The 26,170-nt window shown below is 46.6% G+C and overlaps 1 protein-coding gene across 6 annotated transcripts in view; it reads left to right on the top strand.

Annotated features, from left to right (window-relative positions):
- fgfr2 (fibroblast growth factor receptor 2) overlaps window positions 1-17,866 on the top strand; it is a 39,169-nt gene extending 21,303 nt beyond the window's left edge. For 3 of the 6 annotated variants that reach the window (XM_041947447.1, XM_041947446.1, XM_041947442.1), the window contains 12 exons: window positions 357-547; window positions 1,709-1,853; window positions 3,505-3,704; window positions 4,433-4,572; window positions 6,727-6,848; window positions 7,689-7,799; window positions 8,475-8,665; window positions 9,385-9,507; window positions 10,709-10,779; window positions 13,460-13,597; window positions 14,176-14,281; window positions 16,136-17,866. In XM_041947447.1, the coding sequence (XP_041803381.1) occupies window positions 357-547; window positions 1,709-1,853; window positions 3,505-3,704; window positions 4,433-4,572; window positions 6,727-6,848; window positions 7,689-7,799; window positions 8,475-8,665; window positions 9,385-9,507; window positions 10,709-10,779; window positions 13,460-13,597; window positions 14,176-14,281; window positions 16,136-16,300 (1,703 nt within the window). In that variant the 3' untranslated portion in view covers window positions 16,301-17,866. Of the gene's footprint in view, window positions 1-356; window positions 548-819; window positions 959-1,708; window positions 1,854-3,504; window positions 3,705-4,432; window positions 4,573-6,726; window positions 6,849-7,688; window positions 7,800-8,474; window positions 8,666-9,384; window positions 9,508-10,708; window positions 10,780-13,459; window positions 13,598-14,175; window positions 14,282-16,135 lie in introns of all 6 variants that reach the window. The other 3 variants (XM_041947443.1, XM_041947445.1, XM_041947444.1) reach the window with 3 other exon arrangements.
- Window positions 17,867-26,170: the final 8,304 nt, after the last annotated feature.

Genomic DNA, 26,170 nt, shown 5'->3' with positions numbered 1-26,170 from the left:
CACATGGTTCTGCTTAACCCCCTGCTCACGTGCAATATATACACCCTTCTTTATGTGACTCGTCCTCCACCCGAGTCCCTTATCTTTTAGTGATAAATGCCTCCATCGCTTTGTTTTGTGTGAAGCCTCTAAATGCTTCTGAGATAAGAAAGAGGCAGCGCAGTCATGATTCTACCCGTCAGGGTTGCTGGGAAACATTCACACTCACAGGACGTGAAGTTCTGCTTTTGCAAAGATAAGCTTTTCACATCCTAAAAAATTCAGATTGGCTCATAACTTAAACAGGGAAGCGTCTCAAAAATAATTTCCCTTTAAGACAGTCTCCTAAAACTGACCTTTCCCTCCCTTCTGCACAGAGCGGTCACCACACCGGCCCATTCTTCAGGCAGGTCTCCCAGCCAACACCACCGTACACGTCGGGGAGGACGCCCGCTTTGTCTGCAAAGTGTACAGCGACGCACAACCTCACATCCAGTGGCTGAAGCACATCACTCAGAACGGCAGCCGATACGGCCCGGACGGACACCCCTACGTCCAGGTGTTAAAGGTAAATTCTCTTTTAGATTTTATTCTCTTGATTAGAGGCTGGTGGGTGCAGTTGTCTCGGATGAATTTCAAAAGTCATATAAGGAGCTAATCATTACATTCCCTCCCTTATGAGCCGGTAGGTCTTTGCCACGCTGGCACTTCGGGGCGATCCCTGTTCTCTCCTCCCTCCTGCAGATCCAAATGCCGTTGCTGCAGCCATGATGTTTGCATGTCTGTCTGATTAACTGGTTTTACATGTTCATGTCTGATATGCGTATGTGTGGATTGCAGCGTTCAGGCATTAACAGCTCCGACGTGGAGATGCTCACCCTCACCAACGTGACGGAGGACGATGCTGGAGAGTATATCTGTAAAGTCTCCAATTATATAGGCGAGGCTAACCAGTCCGGCTGGCTGACCGTCATCCCAGGTAACCATTGAGACCTGACCCCACCTCCTCCCTCTCCCCCTGGTGTGGTTTCCTGGGCTTCGTCCCTGACCTGCTGTGGTGGTCCTGCTGGTGGTCTCTTGGTGGTCCTGGGGCTCGCAGGCCTTCTCTCCCCTAATGTCAGACCCTTGTGTTTCAGCCGCTCCCTCCGCTGCGTCTAGCGCAGCCATGGAAGCACTGGTTGGACCTGCATACCTAGACGCTGAAACTGTCACAGCTAGCATGTCACTTTTCTTCCCCTTACATCTTTATCTCTCCTGCGAGCTGTGTCAGGATGGTGTTTGGTGTTGCAGTGCCGTGCTCTCCGTGCTCTCTGGGGGTTGTGCATGTGTCCAGTCTAATACGTGGATTAGACTGGTTTTAGCAGGTTCTGTTGGTGACGGGAACCTCTTGGGTTTTTATTTGTGGTGTATTTCCTCATGTTTTGGTGGCACACTGGGCTCTCTCTGTGTCTCTGTTTATGACGCTTCCTCCTCCTCCTCGCTCATGGAAACTCCCAACAGCCTTTGCTCAAGATGGGACCTCAACGATGGACGCCATCCAGCTCCTCTTATTTCTCTCTTGGTGTTGTGGGTCTCATTTTTTTCTCTTTCTCTCTCTCCCCCGCCTTTCTCTGTGACTTGTCCTCCCTGTTCCTGCTTTCCGTTCCCCCTCTGCTCTTATCTTTGACCCTCTCTTTCTTCTTTTCCACCTCCCCCCTTTTGCTCTTCTTCCTCTTCTCCTTCTCCCCAGACCGCAGGTGTTAACACCACAGATAAGGAGATAGAAGTTCTCTACTTGCCCAATGTAACATCTGAAGATGCTGGGGAGTATACGTGCTTGGCGGGTAATTCTATTGGGATCTCCTATCACACTGCTTGGTTGACGGTGCTTCCAGGTATATACACTCGTATCCTGTCCTCTCTTTGCCTTTTCTCTCAGCCTTTTCTAAAACAGTCGGATTGTGTCATTTCAACGACCTCTATGGAAGGCAAGTCCTCCCTCTGGAGTCCGAGGCGCAGAGCTCAAATATTAAATTACTGTGATGAATCAGCATCCAAGACAATGTAACATAAGAGCAGGGAGCATGCTGTATATTCTACAATATTATCAGCATTGGCGAGCCGTTGAAAGCTCAGAGCAGATAGCGGGGTAGTTTGCGAATGACTTATTATAACTTGGAGACGGAAGTGAAGCTCCAAGAGCAGCTCGAGTGTCTCCAGACTCCAGGAGGAGGGGAGGGTTTGCTGCCCGCCTCCTCTTTTCCTCCTGTTACATCTCTCTCCTGCTCCTCGGGGAAACTCTTTCTGTGCCACATTTTAGCGTGCATGTCAAATAAATCTGTTGTTTCTCCACCCCTTTCCCGGCTCTGATAATTGTTTTATTTCTCTTTGAAATAAAGGTTGAAAGGTAAAGCTCAACACTCGCTTTCAGTTGAGCTTGACTTTCTCAATTATCAGGGCCAAACGTCTCCGCCTCTGCACAGCGAATCGCGTGTGAATGTTTGTGTATTTATGTGCTCTCATTTATCAACTCGGTTTATCCTATTTTTGTCCGTCGCTGTACGTCTGGCCTGTAATTATGCATACCAAAGGATCAAATACATAAAACTTAGTGTCAGCATCCAAGTTCACTCCAGGCTAAACAGTTGAATGTTCCTGCTAAAGTTCTAGCCCAAAGTATGGCGGGCATTAAATGAGATCGATGAGAGTAGTTGACTGTCTGTAGCCCTCAACAGACCACCATTATCAATCCTCCCTTAATGTCGTAACCAGAGGATAGTTTTGTTTTTGTCTGTAAACAATACAGCATAATGATCACAGGCGAGCCATTTCCACTGGGAGTAATATGTAATATTTATTGCCCTTGATGTGCTCTATCTGCACCGATGGCGCCTTCGAGGCTGTGGCTTCTGTGTGTGCGCGTTGTGGTTTTTGGACCAGCAGATACAAGACAGACAGGAGAAAGGTTCTGTGCCGCACACGAGCCTTGTTTGTGGTCTGGAGGGCTATGCATTATGGAACAGTCCATTTCTATAGCACACACACACACACACTCAGCTCATTTCCTCGACAGGAAGTTCAGGCCATATACAACCACGAAGGACACCGCTCTCCCTTGTTTGTGATCTGAAGTGAAGCGTATTGTTCAGCCACCCGTGGGTGTGTGTTTGCGCTCGCGTGTATCCAGCGTTAGAACAGACTGCAGACATATGCAGGCCTGGCTGGACCGGCTGAATCAAGATTCGCCTTGTACAAAAAAAAAAACAACAAACAAGCAGGCGTGCTGGTACCCAGAGAAGAAGAGAGAGAGGAGGATGCCGCAAAATAATTTCTGTTTAGTTTGCCTGCCGATAGTGATTACATTTACGCATGAGTCATCTCCAGAGCATCTGTCTCTGTGTTTGCCTGCCTGATATCCATGTGCGTCTATTCAAACGGAGAATGTGCCTGTGTGTCACCCACATGTGCGTGAGCGATCAGCGAGCGCCTTCCTCTAACTTTCTCCGCCCGACCTCCGTCTCACTGCTCACCCTCTATTTCCCTCAGCCCTTGAGAAATCCCCAGGGCCCCTTTCCCCAGACTATGTGGAGATCGCAATATACTGCGCGGGCGTCTTCCTCATCGCCTGCATGGTGGGCATCGTGGTGGTGTGCCGCATGAGGAACACTGCGAAGAAACCCGACTTTGGGGGCCAACCGGCGGTCCACAAACTGAGCAAGCAGATCCCTCTGCGCCGCCAGGTAACAGAAAGTAGATAAAGAGTTCTAATGGCATCTAACACCTCTAGAGGAGAACAAACACACACTGCTGCAGACAACAATTTACACAGAAAAATAAAGGAGGCTAATGCTGAAAAATTCTTGAGCTGATACATTATTACTACTTATTACTTGGACTTTGTAAAAAAAAAAAAAATATTCCAAACACCATAGTATATACTGTTCAGATATTTTAAACAATCTACCTCCAGCCTGCATATCTGAGCAAGTTAGCACTGCTGCCTGAAAGTGCAGCCAGCTTTTTTTTTTCTCTGTGTGAGCCATGCTTTCCCCCTCGAGGGGAACCGAAAGGTACGCTGCAAAAGGTACAAAAAGTGTTGGCTTACACTCTGCGGAGAGCCTGATTCCTGTGTCAAGGTAAGGTTAGGGTGGAGAGAGGAGAGATGAGCCCCGGGGATGGTGCCGATGCTAAATGATTAACATACATTCTTCAAAATGACTGTTGTTGCTCACTTCTTAATGATCACTAATGTCTGGCCTCGAGACAGACTCGACCGTAATGTTAAAGCATTAACCGTGGACATTAAGAATACATTTATATTAATGTGGCATACATACCAACATTGCTGGTAATTTCAATAAAGTACCACAGTCAATCACAAACATTTACTCAGACTCCTCTAGTGATGCCTTGGAGCTTTATCTGACCTGTGAACCCAGACTGCGGTGATCAGCCAATCTCCTTCCTCCTGTAGGTGTCTGCAGACTCGAGCTCTTCCATGAACTCCAGTACGCCGCTGGTACGCATCACAACACGGCGGAGCTCGGCGCACGATGAGCCAATCCCAGAGTATGACCTTCCCGAGGACCCGCGCTGGGAGTTTGCCCGCGACAGGTGAGCGCTGTCTGTTTCTTATGAACATGACCGTTGGCTGTGTTCACCATCCTCTCTGCCAGTATCATCTGCTCACTGGTGCTATGTGCTCATAAAAATTTGTTATTTTGCATTAGAAACAACTATTTGATTTATTTTTAAAGAAATAAAATGTAGTAATTCTGCTGTTTTCAGTGACTAGTGAAGATTCATGTTTTTGCAGTGAAACTAGAAATTATGACCGAGCCCTAATTGCAAGTTGCAAAATGCAAAATACGTAATTATGCAAATCTGATTCAGCTCCTGCATAAAGGATAGAAAAGCCTTTAAAATGCTGATCTGCTATGCAGTGCCACTTTCATCTGAAAGGGGTGTTCATAATAACACACTCAGAATTCAAGGCCTGCATGCAGTACCTGCTCGACAGTATTCATGACAGCGTTCAGCGCTACACCGTTTGCTCTTGTCCTCAATGCCAGTACAACTGTCTTTAACAGGACGCATTACAGTAGAAGATTGCACCAAGAGTACTACACAATGAGCATATGTCTGATTGTATCTCGGCTGCTAAATGATCAGATAAGTATTGTTGTAGGTGAAGAGTGCCATTAACACTGATAGACAGCAGGCAATGATGACTAACTGGTGACTAGTGGTTGTGGTGGCTGAGATAAAGGCTACTGATTCATCCGTTGGTGCTGTAGTAAAGTGACCTGAATTTGGCTTCATGCCTCATCATGACAGCTGCTGCTACATCACACTCTCACTCGCACACACATGCTTCTGGTGGTCAGGAATGAGGCTGTGCTAATTACTGGTTAGCAGCTTTCATCTGCATGTTTGGCCGAGGAGTGTTTGCTCGGTTTCATACCAGAGGAATTAGCACCGCTGAGGGTTTCATTTAGTCACAGTCGCAGTGGCCAGTGATAAGCTTTAGGGTGGATTTAATAAGACAGCAAAGGTTACAATAGTTTAATACCCTCTTGAGGCCTCTGGTTTTCAAAGAAAAGGGGAAATCCCAAGCCATAAACGTGAAGGCCTGTCTTTTGTTAAAATGGTTGTAAAAAGAGCCTGAATCATAAATTTTGCCATCACTCATCAGTGAAAAAAACTATATCTGACGTAATGCTAGACTCTCATATGTGCATGCAGAGCGGCATTCTGGTGAAAAGTCGTGATTTTAATTGATGAACACACCAAAATGGGATGTTTTGTCTAGCATGGATAAATCTGTGTGTGTCTCTGTTTGGGTCTTTATTCTCCCCGCCTGTCATTCCAGCGCCTGAGGGATCATGTTGGATTGCAGAACGTTGAGGAATGCTAACGTTTGCGGTTTGCGTGCAGGAAAAATAACATTGATTATGTGTGGCTGGATGGACAGAATGGTTGCCATTGAGTGTGGCGAGTGCGTGTGGACAGATAGGGGATTGTGTTGCTACAGCAGGGCGCCGGCCTCAGGCCCTCGGCTTTGTGGCGCGCAGTGTGAGTGTTTACATAGCCAGGATGCTGAGCCTTGGGGGTGGGGCCTATACCTGTCAATCAAAGGAAAAAGCACTAACACTGCAGGGTTAGAAGTTCTTCACTATGTTAATCAGTGCAACGTAGTTTGGACGTAAAGTTTAACACACCAGCTATTGTAACGTGGCTTAGAATGAAATAGCCGCCATAGAATCTAGTCAGGCCCACCTGTATGGTAACGGAAAGCCAGCGTTCCATCTGTCACAGGCTAATGTGTCAGGGCTAAGCTAAGCCCTGTGTAGTGACTTGTAAAGAGTGTATATTGGAACATGCCAAGGCAGGGTAAACAGTTTAGAAATGTGTGCCTCTCCCTGACTTTATCAGGTGATTATCGCTGCCATGTCTGCCTTCCTACCTACTGCCCTGGCACGGGCTACAGTCACCGCGCCAGTAAAGCACTCACAAAGACACAATCTGATTGAAACAGAGAGAGCGATCTAGTAAAAAAAAAAACAAAAACACCACAGGGTGAGGTTGAGAAGCTGGCCCGGTGCCTGGTCTCATTCCTTCTCTCGCTCTCACACTCGTTCTTTATTTTCTGCACAGGGAGTGAATCGATGCCACAGTCAGATCAGGTCGACCAGTTTCAGCAGCTTAACAGCCTCCTGCCTCTTCTCTTTGTTTCCCCCCTCTGTGTTTGCTGTCCGGTGGCTGCAGGTTGACCCTGGGCAAGCCCCTAGGTGAAGGTTGCTTCGGTCAGGTTGTAATGGCGGAGGCGCTGGGCATCGATAAGGACAAACCCAAGGAGGCTGTAACTGTCGCTGTCAAGATGCTGAAAGGTGAGTGTGTCCCGCCGCTGCACAATCTCAGCGATGCTGAAACGTAAACACCTGACTGTCGTCTGGGATATAATGTACACTGCTTCATTATGTCTTGTGGGCAACCTGAGAACATTTTATAGGTGATTTATGCTCCAGCGAGGGTTCAGCAAAGGTGCAAGGCGGAGCCTGGGGCCGTCATTATTATTCGTTATTGGCGGCTGCTGAGTGACGGCTTGTGGTAGATGGGTTGGGTAGGTAAGGGTTAGGGGCGGTCACATACCTGACCCCAGAGCAGCAGCTGGCTGCAGCTCAGTCAGCACCCGCACAAAGAGGCAAGTCACACTAGCAGCGCTGCTGTGATTAATGAAAGCAGCAGAGGGGGGCGGTGGGTTGGTTCGGGGTAGTGGGGACGGTCAGATGAGGTACAGCAGCAGGCTAGTGGACCAGCCTTGACAAAAGAAATGTGCTCTTTAGAATGACTCCAGTTAAGGTAATGGTGCAGAGGAATGCAGGCAGTGCTGTCTGGATAGCTCCGCTGGCTCAATCAGTCCCATGAAAAAGGAGCCTGTGCTGCAGATAATGAATCCAGATTGAACGTCTTTAATTCCTCCTCCTCCCTCTAACTGGCGCTGAAAGGATGCCTCTGTAGTCTGTGTGAGGATCTTCCCTCGCTGCCGAAATTTTAGCCCACATTGTCTGTCAGCCGCGCTTAATCAGAGGCACCTACAAAACAAGGTGTTGTCCCGCGGGGCAGCTGCGGAGGTCAGAGTCGAAGGGTTGAGGGGAAACCAGGGCCGGGGTGTGTTTGTATCGCTGAGTTTTTCCTGGCAACCTTCAATCCACATCTTCTGTTCTCAGATGACGCCACTGAGAAAGACCTGTCTGACCTGGTGTCAGAGATGGAAATGATGAAGATGATCGGCAAGCATAAGAACATCATTAATCTTTTGGGAGCCTGTACACAAGACGGTAAGTAGGCCGGGACACAACATCATAAAGTGAGCAGGGAATCTGAAAGCTGACATTTTTTTGCAAGTAATACACTTAGAAGATTGTATCATTTGTAGGTTTAGTATTCAGTGTCATACTGTGTTTTTAAGGTGATCTGCCTTGTAATGCTGTACTAAAGGTTGCTGCACACTTCAAACAAATTCATAAAATGTGTCATCAGACCACATCAGACAGGTGGTGTGAGACAAGGTGTTCTACCAGCTAGAAGGATGAAGCTGAGCACTCTATGATTTTTTTCCCCTCAAAGTTATACATGAGGATCAGTGGAGCCACGGTTGTGTCACAAATGAAAAGAAATAACGTGCAGTCCGCTTGGAAATTCTGCCCCTTTTCGCGCCTAAGCGCTGCTTTTCAGCCCCTGTGGGAAGAGTTCTGCTGGGATGCAGCCGTGGACAGTCTGACCGTTTGGAAGCCGTTTCTTCCGGACAGACTTCCTCATGTTTTTGAGCGGAATTTTTCTTGAAGCAAGAATAAAATTGAAAGCCTTAACATTCAGAGTCGAGAGGCGCCTCTTCTGTATGTGCTGCATTCCATTAAACATTCACTCTGATTTTTGTTCAGTGTCACTTTCTCTCAAAGGGAATCATTTATGACCGTGTTCAGGAGGTAATGTGGGTCTTTTCTCCGCTGCAGGCCCCCTCTATGTGATAGTGGAGTACGCCTCCAAAGGCAACCTTAGGGAGTACCTCCGAGCCCGTCGGCCGCCCGGCATGGAGTACTCCTATGACATCGCCCGTGTCTCAGACGAACAGCTTACTTTCAAAGATCTGGTCTCCTGCACTTACCAGGTGGCGCGGGGCATGGAGTACCTAGCATCACAGAAGGTAAGAGGAGGACACGCACAAACACACAACACTGTTCTCACATCAGACGCCCCCCAAGCTGGCTGCCTAGACAGATCTCTGTGCCAGCACACAAGACTGTTGATGTGCCGTATCCAGGAAGGTTTTTTACGTAGGATAGCTTGCTTGTGCGTCACTGTGGGAATATTGTCTCCTAAAAACACTTCTCTGACCCCCTGCCCAATCCCCGCATTGTCTCCCACTCTACGACAAAAGCCCCTCTGTGTAGAAGAATGGTGAGGATTTCACAATGGGGGTACAGCCATGTTGGCCAAAAGCAGCCTCACGCTCGCTCTCACTGTTGGAATGTGACAGAGCATGCTGTCTCGCACACACACACACACACACGTACATGCTTGCACATGCGCGCTGATGCCCAGAAACAACTCCGGCCGTATATGTGGCAAAGTATGTGAGGAATCTGCACTTATCCAGACATGTTCACGCAGCCTCTGCAGTCACGGTGGCGTCATGGCATGCAGTGAAGTGCTACCTCTGCGCAGGAGATCCCTGGATGATTACACGCACCACAAACATTTTAACACCATTCCAAATTAAGTATACACCTGTTCAGCGTTGATTTATTTATGCAGTGAGGTAACTGTCTTATTCGTCTCTGGCCCTCACTTTTTCCACCCTGTCACCTCTCCTCTCTCCCCCCCCAACCCCCCCCCCCCCTCTTTTCTCACTCTCCATCTCAGTGTATACACAGAGACCTGGCAGCCAGGAACGTCCTGGTCACAGAGAGCAACGTCATGAAGATTGCTGACTTTGGCCTGGCCAGGGACGTCCATAACATCGACTACTATAAAAAGACGACCAATGTGAGTCCCCGACCTGCGCGCCGCACATTGAAAGATGCCTGCTTTGAGGGAGTGGAATGTTTTTGAGAGCCGCAGTGTTAGATTAGTCTCTCTCTTTTCCCTAATTCCCTCCCTTCCCTCATCTTTCTATTGCAATCTTTCCCTCGGCTGGTGTCTTGGCAGAAGCCGCAGGTTCCCAGGCAGCCTGTGAATGTAGTGCTTCTGGAGACTCTGCCTTGTTTATCCCTCAGTCTCTTTTTCCTTTAGCTCCATAGACACTTATACAATTAGCCAGAAAGAGAGACAGAGTGAGAGCGAGAGGGGAGCGGCTTAAACATAATTGACATCTCCATAGTGGCCCAGTGGTGTCTTTCTTTCCCACCGCAGAGCAGCATTGCCTGCACATCCTCATTTAGTATGCATGGGCGGCTTTTCATCGCATGCACAATCGCGCTGAGAACTAGCGGACAACAACAACAACAATATGCCGCGATGTTGACAGTAATGATGATCAGGACAATGACAGCAGCGACAATGACGATCACTTATGTTAAACCAATCCAGACAGAGCTGTCATTGTAGTGCTACATTTCTTTTATTTCTCTCTGTTTGTTTCTTCAGCCTGATGGGAGCAGAACAATTTACAGAGGCCTTGTTTTTGTTAAATAATCCTATTACCCAGTCAAAATATATTGTAGGTGCATAATAGATAGTCTTTATGATACAAATGATGTTTTCTCTTGCATATTTCTGATTTTGGTAGAAGTAAGGTTATTGCCCATTAGTATTTAGAGCAGCGGAAAAATCTGTTGCATCTGTTTTGAAAGACTTACTTAGGCGTTATCCCTCCATTTAAAAATCAGTGTCTGATGAGATTATTCTTGCTCAGAGATACTGACCAAGGTCGCCTTGTCAGCTGTGCTTAGCTTCCTTGCCAGTGTTTTAATAGCACGTAGAGATAAACTCTCTCCTTTATCTGTGACCCTGTTTATCAGCTCTATTGCTTTAACAATGCAAATGTTCCTCTGGGAGCTCTTCCTCTCAGACAGTCGCTCTTGTGCCTTATTCCCCAGACTGCTTTCACATATCAGCCTTTCCACGAGTAATGAGATCTGCCAGCACTGGACGCATACAAACCTGCCTCTCAGGCCCGAAGTGAAGAAATCCAGGGCTGGGTTGTGCGTAGATTTTGTCTGACCGCTCGTCTGTGTGTTGTTGTCAGGGTCGTCTCCCGGTGAAATGGATGGCTCCAGAGGCGCTGTTTGACCGGGTCTACACACACCAGAGTGACGTGTAAGTACATAAACTGTTTCTGTGTCCCACCAGCACAAATACATGATAGGAAATCCATTTACGCACACCAGTGGTGCATATAAACCTTCTCACGCCGTAAAACACACTATCGCTGCTATTTTTAAGATTTCATTTGGAGCCCAGCTGTCAGATTCAGTGGGTTGTTTATCAGGAGTACAGGGGCAGGCAGTGGGTGAGGTGTTTTGGTGCAGTGCTGGTAAGTGTTAGGTGGGGGGGGGGGGGGGGCTGCCTATAGGGGTCCAGCGCTGGCCGGTCTGTGGCAAAAGTGAGGATTTCACGCTAGACTTGCAGCCAACGCCGTGTTACTAATCTGACCGGCTTCAAAGGGCCCTGGAAGGAGCCCTGAGCCCGCCAGCGCCTCCTCCCCCACCGACTCACCCCTCCGGCTCGGCTCGGAAGTCTCCCCTCCTATTGGGCCTCCGCACATGTCTGAATGCAACAATGCTGCGGCCCTCCAGTGCGGGCCTCATCCTCCTTCAGCCTCCTCCTCTTCACTCTCCTCATTCAACAACACTTTGAACATGTGGCTCATCGTTTTAGAGCCGTTCCATGATCAATATAATCCCCCCCCCCCCCCCCTCCTCCTCCTCCTCTCCCCCCTCCATTCTTATTTTCATTCATCTGGTATGTGAGTTGCTGACCCGTCTCTGTCTGTTTCTTTTTTTAAGTTCCAGAGTGCTCATTCTAAAAACAGAACAAAGGAAGAGCGTCCCTCTGTTTTTGGTGTTTGAGTCTTATGCGTTCTGACAGTGTTGTTTGAAGTTTCTGCTCCAGACACTGGCGGCAGAAAGCGTATGTGGCAATTAGATAAATGCCTTGCATGCTGACCGCTGGGAAAGGAGATTTTGTGTGTCTCTATGAGTCATACACCAGTAGCACGCTTAACATAGCGCTCATCCAGTTAAGCACTCGGATGGAGAATCTCTCTACTGTCTGTGTTTGTGTGTTTGGGTGTGTGTGCACATAAATAATATGTGTTTGTCCACATGATGCCCTTCATGTTCCATAGCGCAGCACCAGTCAATAACCTGGAGGAGCACAGGGGGGGGCAAATGCGGGGGTGCTGGCATGAAGTGGCTGCTGCAGTCTTTTCTGTCAGCCCACTGCTAATTACGTTTCATCACTCACTTTTAGTAATTGGCTTTTTCACGTAGTGTATGAAGGGAAAAGGAAGCTGTGGAGAGGTGTTGGGGAGGTGGAGGGTGCCGGGCTCTCACTCAAACATCACCAGAAGCGCGGGCGATCCATACATGACATCAGATTAAATGAATACATGAATTCCAATGAAACTCGGCCCTCAACGGTTTGACGAATGAGCCCAGGGGACTCGGCTCAGGCTGGCTTAGGTGAGGGTGAAGAGCGGTGGCTAAAGCCCAGATAGGCAGCATCATGGCCAGGCTTGATGGAGGCAATGTGGGGGGTCTAATCCCCTCCCTCACCAAAAAAAAAACAAATATATTCCTTTAGCTCTCGCTCCTGTGTTGCGTTTCAGAGCCTTGTATTGACCGTTTTTCCAACATTCATATTCATGTTGCTTTCAGTCGATATCATAAACTTCAGCAATAGAGAAGGTACAACCTAACGGCTTGATATGAATGTAATGAGACATGAATACGAGTCCAGAATGTGAACTAAGCTAATACAGAGTCACCTTTATACTGATTGGGTGAGTGGTTTATGTATAGGTTATGCATCTAGTTGGCTGAAATGCACAAGCACACTCTAGTAAGGCCCAACGGCAGGTCAGGTAGAGTGACCCGCAGCATGTTGGTTTGCATGTTTATTTGGTGAGTCAAGGTTGGTTGCAGGTGGACACGAACCTGCACAGAGCGGCGGGACGACAAGCACTGAGCGATGGTTACGAAGCACCGCAGAAAGGGGAGATGAGTGTGTCAACAAGTGGAGAGATACAACACAATGATAGAGGAGAGAACAAACCCAGGGCCGGTTGTGTAAACAGATGCAGGAACTGATAAGGGTCCAACCTGCCTGACAGTGCTTACTCGCCTGGTTGGACTAACGCGGCCTGTGGCTGCCTGAGTGTGTACGCACACATTAGTGGATAATGCAGCCTTTGTGCGGACGTGAATCAAGCATGCTGTCAGTGCAAGCATCAGTCATTTCAGACACTGTGGATGCACAGTCTCTAATATAAACATGCAGCGCGACAGCGATGGAAATCAGCGGCATGGAATCACTGATACTTAACGACCGGACGCTAACATGAGGAAGTAGTTAATAGTTAATAGTCACTAGCCATCTCTGGACCTCTCCCTTCTCTTTTGTCTGCTGTGGGTGGTCCGCTGTTTGTTTTGGTGTGGTGTGACTAGACAATGCCAGGCAGTGTGACCGGCCAGCCGGGCACAAAAGCCATCATTGAGATCAGGGCCAGAGTGGCACAGGGAGCGGGTTCGCACCACAAGCCACCGGACGGCAGAAAGAGGGCATTGACACCACTGCAGTCACACTGTTGAAGCGGTTTCCAAACTTTGGCCAAGTGACTAAATGTAAATTACCTGTAGGACAAAGGAAAGTGACCCTCATTGGGCCTAATGTTAATTACCAGGACTGGGGGCTCTATTTACAGATGGATACTACTGTGTGATTGTCATCCTTGACTGTATTTGTAATGCATATGTGTGTTCTTCTGTCTTATCAGCTGGTCATTTGGGGTGCTGATGTGGGAGATCTTCACCCTAGGGGGCTCCCCCTACCCTGGCATTCCAGTTGAAGAGCTCTTCAAGTTGCTCAAAGAGGGACATCGCATGGACAAGCCTGGCAACTGCACCAACGAGCTGTAAGAGCCTTAGCTTAGCTTTTCCTTCCCACACTGTCACCCAAACACACACTAGCTCTCACAGCCAGACTCCAATGCCATCCTAGTCTCCATCAGATCCATGACTCCGGGCCTCTGTGTCCACTCTGTCGGCCCCTCGGCACAGCTGTGACTGGCTGCTATCAGTGTCCCAGCTCACAATGATTCCTCTGCTAGTCGGCGGACAATGGCACAGCTCTGAGAGGGCTGGCAAAGTACAGACAGACACAACAGCAGTGCATGACACACACACACATTATAGTATTTTAAATATCCGAAACACTGGGAGGCGTGTTTGTGATCAGAAGCCGGCCATCTTTTCTGCCATTGACTGCAGACTGACATAAATTTCAAAAGGAGATGATGTCAGAGGACACCTGCAGCTTTGATTGATCCTTTGATATGGAGACACCTAATGCATGAATCATTTCAGCTGGCAAATTTTAAACTTGAAGGCAAGGTAGATGAGGAGTGGCACAGCTAGGACAGACAGCTCCCTGAATTATTCTCCTCCGTCTCTTTTAATCCACTCTTCTCCTCGGTGGGTTTCTCTCTGTCAGGTACATGATGATGAAAGACTGCTGGCATGCCATCTCATCCCAGAGACCCACCTTCAAGCAGCTAGTCGAGGATCTGGATCGCATCCTCACCCTGAGCACCAACGAGGTGAGTGCAGCTCTTTCACTCTTCTTCACGCACATTCTTGTTCCAGAAGTTCCTGGATTCAGGGTGGTCAGAATTCGTGCTACGCTAACCCTGTAATTTCCTGGCAAATAGGAGTCTGACATTTCAGAACAATAAAATAGAATAATATGACACATTCCAACACACAGTAACATGTTTCTCAATCCAAACTAAATCACGCTCTTGCCAGTGCGTGCAGAGTTCAGCAGAATGTTGCTGAAAGCTTTAGGAGCATTAGCAGCCACGTCGCTGACACAAGGCCTAAATAGTGACCGAAAAAATGGCCGGATGATTTGATCCAGGCCCAACATGGACGCTACGGCCCAGTGAAGTTGCCCAATCATCACATCCATGCCTCACTCCCTATAATAGCCCACGTTTCTTTCCATTCCCCTTCCTGTCTTATGTGATATCCGCGGGCCGACCTGAAAAGAGTCCATCGATGGAAAGCTGTCAAGACTCGTCTGCTCTGGAGCTGGAACCTCATGAATTTATGCCAAAAAACCCAACTTTGAGTTTGAACTTTTGAAATGTAATAAAGCGCCTTTTTCTTTTTTTTTCCCTCCCCCTTTCCCTCTGCCCCAAACCGCTGGCAGATGTGGAGGTCTTTGGTAATGTGAGCCTTCTCGTGTTGAGCTGGGAAAATGGAAGCCAGCACTCATTTTCTAGAAAAACCCCAAGTACTCTTCCTCCTCACAACTAGCCCCAATAACAGCCATGAAAGACAAGCAGGAGGGGAATAAAAGGGTGCCTCATCCGACATGAAAAGACCAAAACAGCTTTGGACCGAGCAAAAAATGAATAACAGGATTTCATTGGGTTTTCATCTTCCTTCGTCTTCATTTTGATTGGAGAGGGGGTGCGCGCTGTGTTTTGCCAGCTTCTTTTATTTTTTCCAGCCATCTCACAGTGTTAATTTTGGCTGTTTCGGTGTCAGATGTCAGACCCGTCTGGACTGAGTGATGTGAAGGGATGTTATGAAGGCTGGGATGCCACATCTCTACACCAGTAAAAGCATCCTCTTCTCCCCCAACTTCCCGACCACATTAAAACATTTTGTAGTGGACGAAAACCACAACCAGAGCAGCGTTTCAACCCAGACTACCCGCAACTTTTTGTCCCAGGAACTACTGAAAAGAACTAAAAGCTTCCTTAAGCCAGTTCCACTGCGGTTTAAAGTGAAAACAAAAACAGTCATATGAAAAAGCTGTTTTTAGACGTCGTTTTTGCACACGACTAGACGACAACCTCTGTCGTCCATCATCAGTGCATCTGTCATGTGCAGAAGCCCAGTGAACAAAGAACAAACTGGCGTACAGCTGAAGATTTAAAATAATGGTGGCTGAAATAAAATGCTGCGAGTGCCTGATCAATCAGAAGTGCTACAAGTCCCCAGAACTTAATTAAGACCCTGATCCCCGTGGTGGAAAGGCACCGAGTTCCCTCAGAGGTTCCTCATCGCTGGGGGAAGCTCAGATCAACCCTGCTACCTTCAAGCTCTGCTGGATCAGCTAGCAGTCCAACATTCAATTTATAATCTGTTATTTCTGCAAATATTTTCATATGGTATCCAGTTGAAGATTATTTTTTCTGCTCTGTTTCATAAATCCTTCCAGGGTGATTTGGTACGGTTTAGATCAATATCATAATGAAGGTGATACTCTCTCCCCCTCCTCTGGAAAGTCCCTGTGCTTGTTGACTGGCTCTCAGCACTCTTTATATGTTCTCTTGTTTCGCCTCTCACTCCTTCGAAGTGTCTTTCCTTCCTGTGACTTATGAGTGAGTGTGAGTGTAAATTATCTCACCCGGCGCTCTCTTTCCTTTGTCTGTCTGCAGGAGTATCTGGACCTGTGCGCCCCGGCCGAGCAGTATTCCCCCAGCTTCCCCGACACTCGCAGCTCCTGCTCCTCCGGTGACGACTCCGTGTTTTCCCACGACCCCTTACCGGACGAGCCCTGCCTCCCCAAGTACCAGCACATCAGCGGAAACGTCAAAACATGAGCCCCCACCCAGCCTCTCTACCCCGGCGTGACCTGCCCCAGTCTTACCCCTCGACGTCCCAAAACACACACACGCGGCACAGACACCCTCTCCGAAACCCCCCACCCCCACCCCCACCCCCATCGCCCCTCTGGCTCCCGGCGGACTAATGGACCCAGATGGGACTGGGCTGGTGGCAGCGCTGCTGTCACACACTCACACTGCCATGCGCACACACTTCATACACTACGTTCTTACATGAGGTCTTAAAGGAGAGGGAAGCTGTTTTTTACTGACTGAATGAATTGACGTTCCCTGGGGACCCTCTTCCTCCTCCTCCTCCTCTTCTCCCTTCATACAAACACACAGACTTTTCATTTTGGTTCTCACGTTTGTACCAAGAGGGTTTTTTTCTTTCCTACAATCGACGACGTTACTTGTTTGGTGATCCCATTCCAGTGGCTGGCATTCCAAGACTGTTATTTGCTCCTGGAGGAATGTATGGACCGATGTGAACTTAAAAAACAAGGGACTAGAAGAGGATGACAAATAGGAAAAGGACTGAGAGACAGAGTTTCAACTAACAAAACAGAGGAATAGAAGGGGAGCACATATAGGAACGGCTCTCCTGTTTATTTTGTAATATTGATGCATTTCTTTTTTCAGTTCTCTTGATAAACCTCCCCAATTATTCTGGAGAAAAAAATACACAGTATAATGTATAGTGCTGGGTATATTTGTAAATATATTCAAATATGTATAAATATATATTATATATTTACAATGAATTATTTTTTGTATGGACTCCGAAATAACCCCGACCCTCCCCACCCTACCTTGAGTTTGAGGCAGGTATGCTAACAGGTTATGTGTCCTATATTTCTCTTCACACACAAGCTCACACACGCAGACATGGATACACACTTCAACGTACACAAACACCTGTCTTACTCTCACTCAGTAACACAGTTGAGTATTGGCTTTCAGGGACTGAGGTAGCATGTTAATTTATTGACTTATGTTTTTTTGAGATGAATCAAAAACTTGTGGATAAAAAGAACAAAAACAATATGGCAGAAATGATGACATTAATGATGCTGATAATACATAAATAATCCATTAAATTTATGGTAATTTAAAATGATCTTTCAGCAGTAACAGAAAAAAAGCTATTTTTAGTGGGTTTGAAAGATCGAGGTTTTGTAAGTTTTATATATGAATGTGAATATTAAGTTAAATTTTAAAAACTGTACATTTTATAGTCAGCTAATCCCTTTCTTATGTAGATGTTGATGCCATTTCTATCCAGTCATTTTACTCTTTCTTAGCTTTGCTTTAGGAAACGAGATTTATTTCTGGATATTTATATATGATTGAAAGAAGAAGATTTTGGAAATACCTACTAGCAATCCGCTCCCTCATTTAGACTAAATATAGACTCCAAATTGACTTGAGAGAATTGAAAGCTGAAAAACAAAGTATTAAATCATTCAAGTGTTTTTTTGTCTTTTTCTACTGGACCAACTTTAAGATGTTCTTTTGCAAGTGTTCATGCCACATTTGCGAAATAAATGATGGAAAAATACACTCTTGTCCTAATCCTTGATTTTCTTGGGTGTTAAAGTTTGACTAAGTATGAAGTTGTACATTTTTGCAGTGAATGGCAGAGATAACTGGCTGAATTGGCTTTATTTTCTTTTAAGTTTTGAAGAATGTGTTATCATTAAATTGCACATTCCTCTGCTAAATTTCTTTTTTGCACTATCTGGGGCAGAAATGGTTTAGCTGTCATTACTAAGCACTCTGGGGTTTTTTTTAAGAGGAAAGCATTCTGCCTGTATTCTTTGAATCTTTACTTACAATGCAAGGAGATTTTTCTGCAGATCACTTGTTATCTTAGCTTTATGCAAAGTTGCTAAGCTCAGCACAGACACAGAGTAAATGTGATCAAGTCAGAGAGTGAATTTACCCCAGTGGTCAAAGCAATTTTGTTAACTAACAGGGAACTCATCATCATCATGATAGTGTGTCTCTGTGTCTCGCTCTGCCTGACAGTCTTTGTTAGCCTCCTGGAACACTGATAGGCACTCTGATTAGCTGATTGATTTCCCTTTTTTCTCTTATCAGAGCAGATGTAATTCAACAGAGTGAGCGGTTGATTTATCTGATTCAATATAAGTTAATCAAAGTTGATCTATTAGTGAATGTGAGTGATAGTTGCAGCCGTGGATGTGGTCATGTTTAGTAATGGCGGTTGCTTGGCTCGGCCAGAGCTCCTGAAGCGACACTTGTATTGATGTGATCCACATTAGCGTTCATTACAAACATTTCTCTGTTGCAGGTGCATGTAAAAAGAGGCATGGGATTGTCATGAGCACAGGCATGCTAGCAGCTGTGTGAGGCTGCACTTAGGCACTAATGCTACAGCTAGGAGCTGCGGTGGCACTGGATAAAAGGTTAAGAGGTCAAAGTAAGCAGGGTTCATGCTGTGGGCACCATGAATGTGCACAAGCCATCTTGTTGAAATATTTAATTCTGGTTCAAAGTGGTGGACAAGCTCACACTCCAAACCAGCAAAATTAGAGCAAAATTATGGGCTCTTGGCAAGTTTACTAGCAAAACTTGTCCTTTAACATAAATCTACGTAGATCACCTCTAATACCCCTCTATCATCAGGCTTGAACTTGTCCTGAATAAACACGCACACACAAACACGCGCACCACACACACACATACACCAGTTCCAAGTATTCCTCCATTAGACGTGTCCCCTCATGTCTCCGGAACCTGAAAAGGGATTGGAGGGAGCAGTCAGAAAACATTCCTCTTTTTCCATAGAATAAGGGGGGAGAGAGCAGCTACAGGCCTGAAGGATTGGAGGGGGATCGGAAAGAAAGAGTGGCAGGATAAACCACAGCGCCATACACCCTCATTAATGGGGGGAGTGGAGAGAAAGGCAGCCGGATATCCACACTGGCTATTGCACACTTTTATCAGAAAGGCTGTCTATTGTGCTGTAGGCCGATGGCACACACAGACATGGAGCAGGGAGGGGTAAACTCCAGGGAGACCAAATAGAGGATTAGTTTGTTCCATCTTGACGAGATGCCCTCTGAGCTGCCCTTGCATTTATGTGAGACAAATACTTAATCTGATGTCAGTGATGTGCCGCAATGGAGTCTAACTAAAAGCAAGCTCTTTCAAAAGACAGGGTGTCAGTCCTGTTTACATATTGATAAAGATGCAGCGGGTAAATAAATAGATGGGTTACCTATGACTACAGTCATCATATAGTGATCATTTGAAGACAAATAGCAACTGATTTAAAACAGACAACTTTCAGCTAAGTCTTCATTTTTGGTGCTTTTGCTGCAGAAGAACGCAGCATATTATTACATGAATGATAACATGCATTTACATCATAAACATTTAAACCTCCCTGTAAAGTTGATTATACTGCACAAGCAATGAATCGTATTTATATGCTGCTCAGTTTCCTCATCCAATAAAATGAAATTTTTAAACGTATGTTCACACATGTCCTCATCGTTTTGCAGAACTTTTATTGGTTAGTTTGCAGCGCAGGTATTGAATGCATTCTGGTGTTTGTTTGTTTTTTCCCCTCAAACACAAATTCCCCAAGGACTCATGGAGCCGGGATACTTTCTGGCCTTCCACTGATAAACATGACCCGCTACACTCAGCTAAAGCCCTAAATGAGTTTTTCATTTGGAGGGCTTTTTGCTCCATGGTTTCCTAATGCCCTCAAGATTAACCCAGTGACCTTCAAATATTAGCTTTGAAAGACTTTAGGGAGACGGGGCAGTAGCTGGAGGACACTGAAGAAAACCTCTTGTTCAGTAGTGTGTGTATTGGACAGAATGTGAGGGACAAATATCAGCTTTTTGCTCCAGAAGCATTGCAGAGATAGTCAGGGGGTAGAACCTGAAGCCACCCGGCGGTGTGACACGCTGAAGAACTGCTGGGGTAGCCTGACATTTTGGTAGTAAAGTGATTTTCATTCTCATCCTCTGTTTCTTCCTGTCCTTCCTAGTCCTCCTCTGCGTCCTTCGTCCCAGCCCTGTCCTCCCTCGCCCAGCCATCTGGTGGGGCCTGGTGTGTTTGCACAAGGCTCGGTCCTCTGGAATGTCAACACAAGGCTTTGTGTGAAGCCAGAGGAGCCCACATTCACTGGAGATAAGACCCCACCAACCCCAGGAGAGGAGGAGGGGTCAGAGGGTGGGTGGCTGGTGGGCGTTGTTGGAGGGTGACTTAGAGTTTAACAAAGCCGCCAAGTGACCGCTATGCCCACGGCTTAATCCTGGACATAACCCTCTCTGCTCACCAAGGTCCAGCTTTGCCCAATCAGTGAGGCTCTCACAAGAGACCCAAAATCTCATTTCTGCATTGAAGACTGCTGGGGTACCCTGCCACCATCACCCAACACCCCCGCCCACCCCCTTCTTAATCTTATGCCTTTATTTCCTGCATTTGAAGCAGATATTTTCCCAAACTCCACTGACCAATGGAGTCGGCGTTTGTGTCTGTCAAGGCTGCGCTCCTCAACCTACCATTTGCATTGAGTAGCAGATAATGAATGGTTCATCGCTAGGTCAGTGCTCATGAGAGGGAGGGGTCTACTTGTGTTTGATTAAGGGCTTGCAAGGCACCGTGTCTGGTTCTGCATGGAAGGATAAACAAGTCGAGTGTGTGTTTGTGCGTGGGACTGCTGTGCGTGTGCGAGCGAGGATGTGTGTGGTTTGTTGCCCTGTGGGATCTTTTAAACATTTACTAATGGCACAATTGTGTCTGAGCAATTGTAATTCACAGAATCCACTTCCAGTTAGTTTATATGCTGACTTTGCTATGTCTAAAGGTCTGAGGTAACAGCTCTTGGAGCGTAATCAGTGGAAAAAAAGAAGAGCTGAAACTAAATTGTTTAGAGGAGGATAACAGGGAGGATTGCCAGAACTCAAGAACTAACATCTTTGAGCAGAGTTTAGACTGCTGTTGTTTGTCGACTAAGCGGGACAGAGGGGAATAATGTGCCCCATTTAATAGTGTTTAGTCAGATTTAAGTAGGTTAAATATTGCACACACTAGGAAATAGTGCATTGTTGATGTGCACTCGCAGAATTTCACATTGCAAAATTATGCTTCAGTCTAAACCGGAGAGGTTTGTTGCATTGGCATGTTTTACGGCTCTGGGTGTGTTCTATAAACGAGCTTAGTCATAATGTTCCCTGCCCAGTTATGCCAATCACAACACTCACCCCATCGGTCAGCCTTATTCCCCCGTGTCTTGTCTTGCAGTGATGATGTCATAGGTGACATCAAAGCCATAAACCCTGATGCGTGCTAATGATGTCCTGCCAAGTGTCAAACATGGGTTTTCCAATGGCAGGATTTTTCGTTCTCTGCACAAACAAATCGCGCCTCATGTAGCAAAGGTTTATTTGGGCTCATGACCGAGCATGTGACTAAGGCAAACTTGAGTTTTATAAGAAACTGAGCTTAAATGAGCACACCAGCAATTTAGTGTTTCACTTTTATAAAGCTAAGGAATGGTCAAAATGAATCCAGCAGAGGCCGCGATGTCCTGACCTCTAATATGAGCTGAATCCCGAAAACACAACACCAATGTCTTTTAAACCGTCCCCACTTCATAGCACAGGCTTTCCATTAAAAATGTGCAGTTGCTGCAGGACAGAGATACCCATGTGGTCATTGAGTAGCTTTGTAGACTTAAGAACAAAAGAAGATACTATTGTCATGCTGGAAACGCGACAAAACTGCAGTTGCATTCACCTTTAATGGTGCATTTGCAAAAAAGACTCACACATATTTACAGATAATAAATAAAACAGGAATGAGAAAGACATCTAAAACAATCTGCAAGAAAAAGTGCAGAATCTGAGCAACATAAAGTATAAAATACAATACAGGGAACGAGGGTGCAGGAGCACTCAGCAGCAAAGTATAAGGTGTTGTGTGACAGACATGGACTGATGGTGTACTGGGGTGCTGAACAACATGTGGTTGGTGTAGAAATATGGCACATAAAGAGAGAATTGATTTCATTTCTTTATGCCTTGAAAGTAGAGGTTTACTTCACGACATCATTTCTATCCGCAGTTTACCCTCACATGCAGTGGACTTTATTTCATGATAGAGGTCATTTATTCATTTATTGTGTTTTATCTGTTTATCTCTCGCGCTTGGCTGACAGCTGTGTTTGCAGCAGAGAGCCTCTGCGGTTTATTTACATCACTAAATTTCTTGGTGTTACTGTACTTTGGAATCATGTATTAAATGTGTCTGAAAAAAAAACACAGTGAATTAAATCAGAGGCCAAGTTTAAAGAAGCAAACTGCAGTTGTTCCCTCACGCAAGTTCAGCTGAACTGGAGGTGCAGTATATTACTGACAGGAGGACAGAAAGGTGGCTGTTAGTGCGTCGTTGACAGTAAAGAGTCTGTTGCCTCCTCTGGCCTGCGTGTCAGGAGACAGGCGGGATGAAGATATATGGCAGTGTGCACTGAGGACAGCTAACCACTTCAGCGCTGTTACTGTCATGAGTAAACACAGGCCCAAGCCAATAAAAAAACGCTTGTAAAAAAAAAAAAAAAAAAGAGTGCCCATAAATGATGTTTAATTGAAACTGTGAGGGCAGTTCGTCAGAGCTATGGCTCCCAGGAGTCCACACACACACACACACACACACACACACACACACACACACTGGTGCCGGGGGAAGTGGAGCAGGCGGAGGAAGAAGAGGAGGGGGAGGAACAGCAGGAAGTTGAAGAAGGGAGGCTAGGATTGATTGAAAAGGGAGGTTGGGGTTGTTTTGGTCTCCAAAAGTGAGAGCAGAAGAGAGAATTGTCAGATGCGTGATTCAGAGCCAAAATTGCTTCCTTAGGAGGCATTAAAATTTTCATATTTAACCTCTAGTCGTTCTGAATAAGATGAATACCTTCCTGGATACATACCATAACGCGATGTTCTCCCAGCATTTCTGGGTCTAACTTTCTATGCGCTGAACACAGTTTCCCACCAGAGCTCAGGAGCAAAGTTTGTGCATACTCAGCTGCAAATGTTGGCGCCTACCTTTGTCAGGTGGACTGTTTTCACAATCTAAATGACGAATGATCGCCCTGACAATGCCATGGTGACAGACAGGGGATATAAATCACATGGGAAATAAATCACCATGAGACCCTCCTCCCCTTTTCACCTGCATCCCTCTCTCCAGCTAACAAGAAGTCCACTGTTTCTCTGAATGCCAACACAGCTCCCTCCACCACCACCCCCACTCGACTCAATTTGTCAATTTCAAATATGCTTTCAACGTCTTGTTGGTTCTTTCTCTGCCTGTGTTTGCGTCTCCCTTCTCCTCGCCCCCTCTTTTTTTTTTTCCTGGTCCCTGCTCCCTCTCTGTCCTGAATGGCCTGAGAGATTGTGTGCTGCTGAAAGTTTGGGGGCAGCTATAAGGGAAACTTCTCTTTCTCTTTCTCCACAGTGCAGGAGGTCATTAAATAAAAGTGTGCAGTGAGTGACGTGCCTCCATACCTGCCCGTCTGCTCAGAAACAACAAGAGCCCGCTCTGTCCTGCCCAGGCAGGACGGGATAATTATAGCTCCCGACTTAATCACTTACCTCAAAGCCCTTTAGTTCTACAGCTTCTTGCCTCTGTGCCTCTCTTTCTCTTTTCAGGTTTGCCGCCACCTGCCAATAGTGAAGTGTTGCAACATTAGGGATAGTTACTTTTTTCATTCGGAGACAATGATGGGTGTGGGCAGAGTGTTGCGGTCGACGTAGTTCATACATGCAGAGAGCGGGGCAAACAGTTCAAGGTGTGCTGCAGGCTTAGACTCAGACACACTGTGAGTTTTGGGTTCACTTGCAGGTTAGCATCCATCTCCTCCAGGCCCGACACATTTGTCCATTTCTCACATTTTCCAGGAAAGAGTTTGGGTTCTCGAGTGAGTTGGAGCCTCTGCAGCGAGTCTCACTCTGTCCTGGATCAATATGATGCTGATCAATAATACACCGCTGCTGTGCTTCCACCTCCTGCACACCAGTCTCGTCCATATTCTGAGATTATGTATACATGGTGTAAGACTGGTCTGTCTGGTGTTCTCCATCTGTCCCAGCTGGGAACATATGAATCCGTAGGTTGAACCTCAGCCCATTTTTGCTGTGAATACGCTCCCTCCCAGGCTCCTTGAGGTGGCTGGCCCCTGGCTGAGCACGGAGAGGGAGGGGGAGCGAAGGCGAGGGGGCCCCTGAAAAGGTGCTTTGTGCTGGTGTAGAAGGGCCCGAGGCTTTAGCCTGTCAGAGGTTGTGGTTCTAGGCCGGCAGCCAGGCCTTCAGACCCTCTCGCTGGCAGGGACTGAGCTACCATCTGGAGTGACGGGCCCTTCCTGAGATCCACACAGAGCCAGGCTGGGCTGAGCTGGTTCGGTTAGGCTGAGACACACCGCAGAGGGCTGCAAAAACAAACCACTGGTGCTTCACTGAAATTCTTTGAGCCTCTGAAGATCATTCCCATAGGAGAGAGGCAGAGTGGCCTCACACCGAGCGGCGAGCACAGGCCCAAACTACTTCAGAAACCTCGCCGCATGGACCTCTAAAACAAACCCGTCAATGTGATCTGGCTTGTTGAGTGTGTTGCATAATTGTAATTATGATAATGATTCAGAAACCTGCTCAGGTTACATTTGGCTGCTCGAGTAGAATGCCCTGACAACTGATGAAAAGACAGAAAAACAGAATAAATGTTGTAAGATGAGTCACTATCATCCAGAGTGATTTGTTATGTTTATGGAGGTCTGTGCCCTGGCTGTCATCGGCAGAGGCAAGTGGGAATGATCAGCACACTATGTGGTGCTGCAAACGCAATTAAGTAAAGAGGCAGAGACAGGCAGACTCCCGACTCACTCGTGCTTTCACGGGGGTTTGTTTACTTTCTGGATTCAGATCTATATGGTGCAGGAGAAGTAGGTCTGAAGTGCGAGTGGCAGAGTGAGGGGCCTTAGCACTCAGACTCATACAGGCTCAGTCTGTGGGGTGCATTTACTGGAGAGCTTAATGCTGCATTTCAGCCACACTGCTACACATGAGATCAAATCAAAGTTTTCCCTTTCAACTGGAAAGTGAGATAATTCATGGTACATTTAGTATGAGCGAGAAAAATGTGAACCATATTGTGGCGGGTGTTGTAACGGGGCAGGTTTCTGTTCCTCCCCATCCCCCAACCCCTGCAACAGAATAAAATTCCTCAGCCTTTCTGGAGCTGGCCCAAGCCAAGCAAATTATGGACCAAAATCTTTTTATATGAACCTCTGTCACGCAAGAACATCACTAAGCCCCATCTCTATCTTTCCTTCTCCTGGAACAGGCCCTGTTTTATCCCATTTCTCAGATCGGGGCCATTACGCTGAATCCTTGAGGCCTCCCTAATCGAAAGGGAGAGAAAACAAACAAAAGAGCAAAAGCCCAGGCCCTGCAGAGACCACTTCAGAGAGTTTGACGCAAAACAAAAAACAAGCAAGTCACGTCGATAGGTCTGGACAATGTAGCCCAATGATTGATCAATATATAACAAAACCATCAGAGTCTCTGAGGCTTTGGAGTTGAGTCACAAGCCTCCCAACAATCACAGCTGGAACCATCATGAGGTCCAAAAAATGTATTTTCTCATCCTTTGGAGGCTCACACAAACGCTTGTTAAAGGACAATTACATTTTCTTTTTAAAGCTTGGGCGTTGTTTTTCTTGTTATGGCCATCATTACCATAAATATGAATGATATACGATATGACACTGAGTTAGCGGTAACATGGCAACGTCACTGAAAAGAAGTCTGATGGGGCAAGAAGCATGAGCAG

Source organism: Chelmon rostratus, chromosome 11 (assembly GCF_017976325.1).
Source record: "Chelmon rostratus isolate fCheRos1 chromosome 11, fCheRos1.pri, whole genome shotgun sequence".
NCBI lineage: Eukaryota > Metazoa > Chordata > Actinopteri > Chaetodontiformes > Chaetodontidae > Chelmon > Chelmon rostratus.
The sequence above is the reverse complement of the archived record's forward strand: the minus strand, read 5'-3'. Positions and strand labels throughout refer to the sequence as shown.